General features: G+C 45.8%; 1 protein-coding gene across 2 annotated transcripts in view; it reads left to right on the top strand.

Annotated features, from left to right (window-relative positions):
* Positions 1-1940, top strand: part of SALL3 (spalt like transcription factor 3) — a gene marked incomplete at both ends in the record, with an annotated part of 19643 nt that extends 17703 nt beyond the window's left edge. Inside the window, 2 exons of one of the 2 annotated variants that reach the window (XM_082282242.1) lie at positions 179-519; positions 1509-1940. In XM_082282242.1, coding sequence (XP_082138368.1) covers positions 179-519; positions 1509-1940 — 773 coding nt within the window. Of the gene's footprint in view, positions 520-1508 lie in introns of both variants that reach the window. The other variant, XM_082282241.1, reaches the window with a different exon arrangement.
* Between the last annotated feature and the right edge of the window lie 263 nt (positions 1941-2203).

Here is a 2203-nt window from a genome sequence, read left to right as displayed (position 1 = left end):
CCTTTTGCTTGTAAGAGTGCATTGGAAATTCACTACCGCAGCCATACTAAAGAACGTCCATTTGTTTGTACAGTCTGCAGTCGTGGGTGTTCCACTATGGGTAATTTAAAACAGCACTTACTGACGCACAAATTAAAAGAGCTGCCTTCTCAGTTATTTGAACCCAACTTTACTCTAGGTCCCAGCCAAAGTACTCCTAGCCTGGTCACCAGTACAGCACCTACCATGATCAAAATGGAAGTGAATGGTCACAGCAAGCCGATCTCTTTGGGTGAGGTTCCCTCGCTTCCAGCTGGAATCCAGGTTCCTGCTGCACCACAGACAGTGATGAGTCCGGGGATCACCCCTATGCTGGCACCCCCCCCTCGCCGGACTCCCAAGCAGCACAACTGTCAGTCGTGCGGGAAGACCTTCTCCTCAGCAAGTGCACTGCAGATACACGAGCGCACCCATACCGGTGAAAAACCGTTTGGTTGCACAATCTGTGGTAGAGCTTTTACCACAAAGGGGAATCTTAAGGTAAGAGGCCACATGAAACTGTAAAGGCTTGGGGAGGGGGGTTAAAGAGCACCGCTCTTGAACTCAGCAGGTTTTAGTGCTAAGCGTTTGTCCCAAAGACAGGTGAGAAGCGAGCTTCAAGGAAATGTTTGCTGTATGGTGGCGGTCATTACGCTTCCACTGTGTGGAAGATAGGGACTGGAAAGTGGCTGTGCAATGATGCGAACTTTAAAACTGGTTCCAGGTATACGTGCAGGCATGTTGCAGCTCTCTTGACAGATGTGATGGCACACCCAGTCAGCTGATGGACATGTTCTGAGAGTTCTTATGGACCATCAATGCAAAATAACCTTGCTATAAACCAGAAACACAGAGCTTGCTTGGCTCCTTTGGTGCCTCCCCAATTTCTATTTTCTATTCCGCTTTGCAGCCATTGCAGAGTAGAAAGCTGCTTCTCCCAGATTTACAGTGGGTTACTACAGGAGTGATGGCTCCTATTCCTACAGTCTGGTTAGCCATTAGAACGCAGCCTGGGAAAGACATTTTAAATGTCATTTTTAATAATACTAAACTTAGCAGAGTAATCAGTGCTTCTGACATGAGATAAAATATGAAAACAGACAAGATGAAAAAAGGGAACGGGCAGAAAAAAACACCCATTTCCTAGTATGAGTAATGCCCTTGGTAATCTTCAGTATGTGAGGACTTCCAGCTTGCATGTGAAATTGCCTAACCCAAGAGAGTATGTACCCTTTAGTTTTGCAGTGCTGTTTGTTTTCACTGAGAAGAAGCAAATGCACATTGAAAAACTGCTATGGAACTGGGTTTTCTTTGTGTGGGCTGACTGGACCTTAGAACTGTGTCTTAACTGGAACTGATTTTTTTTCAATACGAATTAAAAGGCTTTTTTTAAAAAAAGCGAGCACTACTGTAAGTAACAGCATTTCAGGCTAGACACCTCAGCAGAATGTGCTAACTTGGGGGTGCTTCTTGTCCTGTTCACTCTGCAGGTTCACATGGGGACTCACATGTGGAATAACGCCCCTGCACGCCGTGGCCGACGCCTCTCTGTGGAAAACCCCATGGCTTTGCTCGGTGGCGATGCGCTCAAGTTCTCCGAGATGTTCCAGAAGGATTTGGCAGCTCGGGCCATGAATGTTGACCCCAGTTTTTGGAACCAATATGCTGCAGCTATCACTAACGGACTTGCTATGAAGAACAATGAGATTTCTGTCATACAGAACGGAGGCATTCCTCAGCTCCCAGTAAGTCTAGGCGGGGGCGCCATCCCGCCTCTAAGTAACCTTACCGGTGGCATGGACAAAGCTCGCACAGGCAGCAGCCCTCCCATTGTCAGTCTGGACAAAGCAAGTTCTGAAACGGGAGCCAGTCGTCCATTCACCAGATTTATTGAGGATAATAAAGAGATTGGCATAAATTAAAAGCATTCATTCCGAATAACTGTTGGACCTCTACTCGACACAACTTGTCCTGTTCCATGTACAGCTTTTGAAGCTAAGCATTAGTTTCCTGACCTAAATGCATAGGTTCCCTTTAAAGTTTTACCCATAGCAGAAATACATAACTTTGTGGCTGCTGAAAAGTTGTCTTGCAAGATCTGCATGGTACTTCTTTCAACAGTGAGTTTGACTGTTACTGAGAACTTTGAAACCTTTTAATTTAACAGAAAACAAACAAACAAACC

Source organism: Coloeus monedula (assembly GCF_965178545.1).
Source record: "Coloeus monedula genome assembly, chromosome: 1".
Taxonomy (NCBI): domain Eukaryota; kingdom Metazoa; phylum Chordata; class Aves; order Passeriformes; family Corvidae; genus Coloeus; species Coloeus monedula.
Note: the sequence above shows the minus strand (reverse complement) of the source record. Positions and strands in the feature narration are given on the sequence as shown.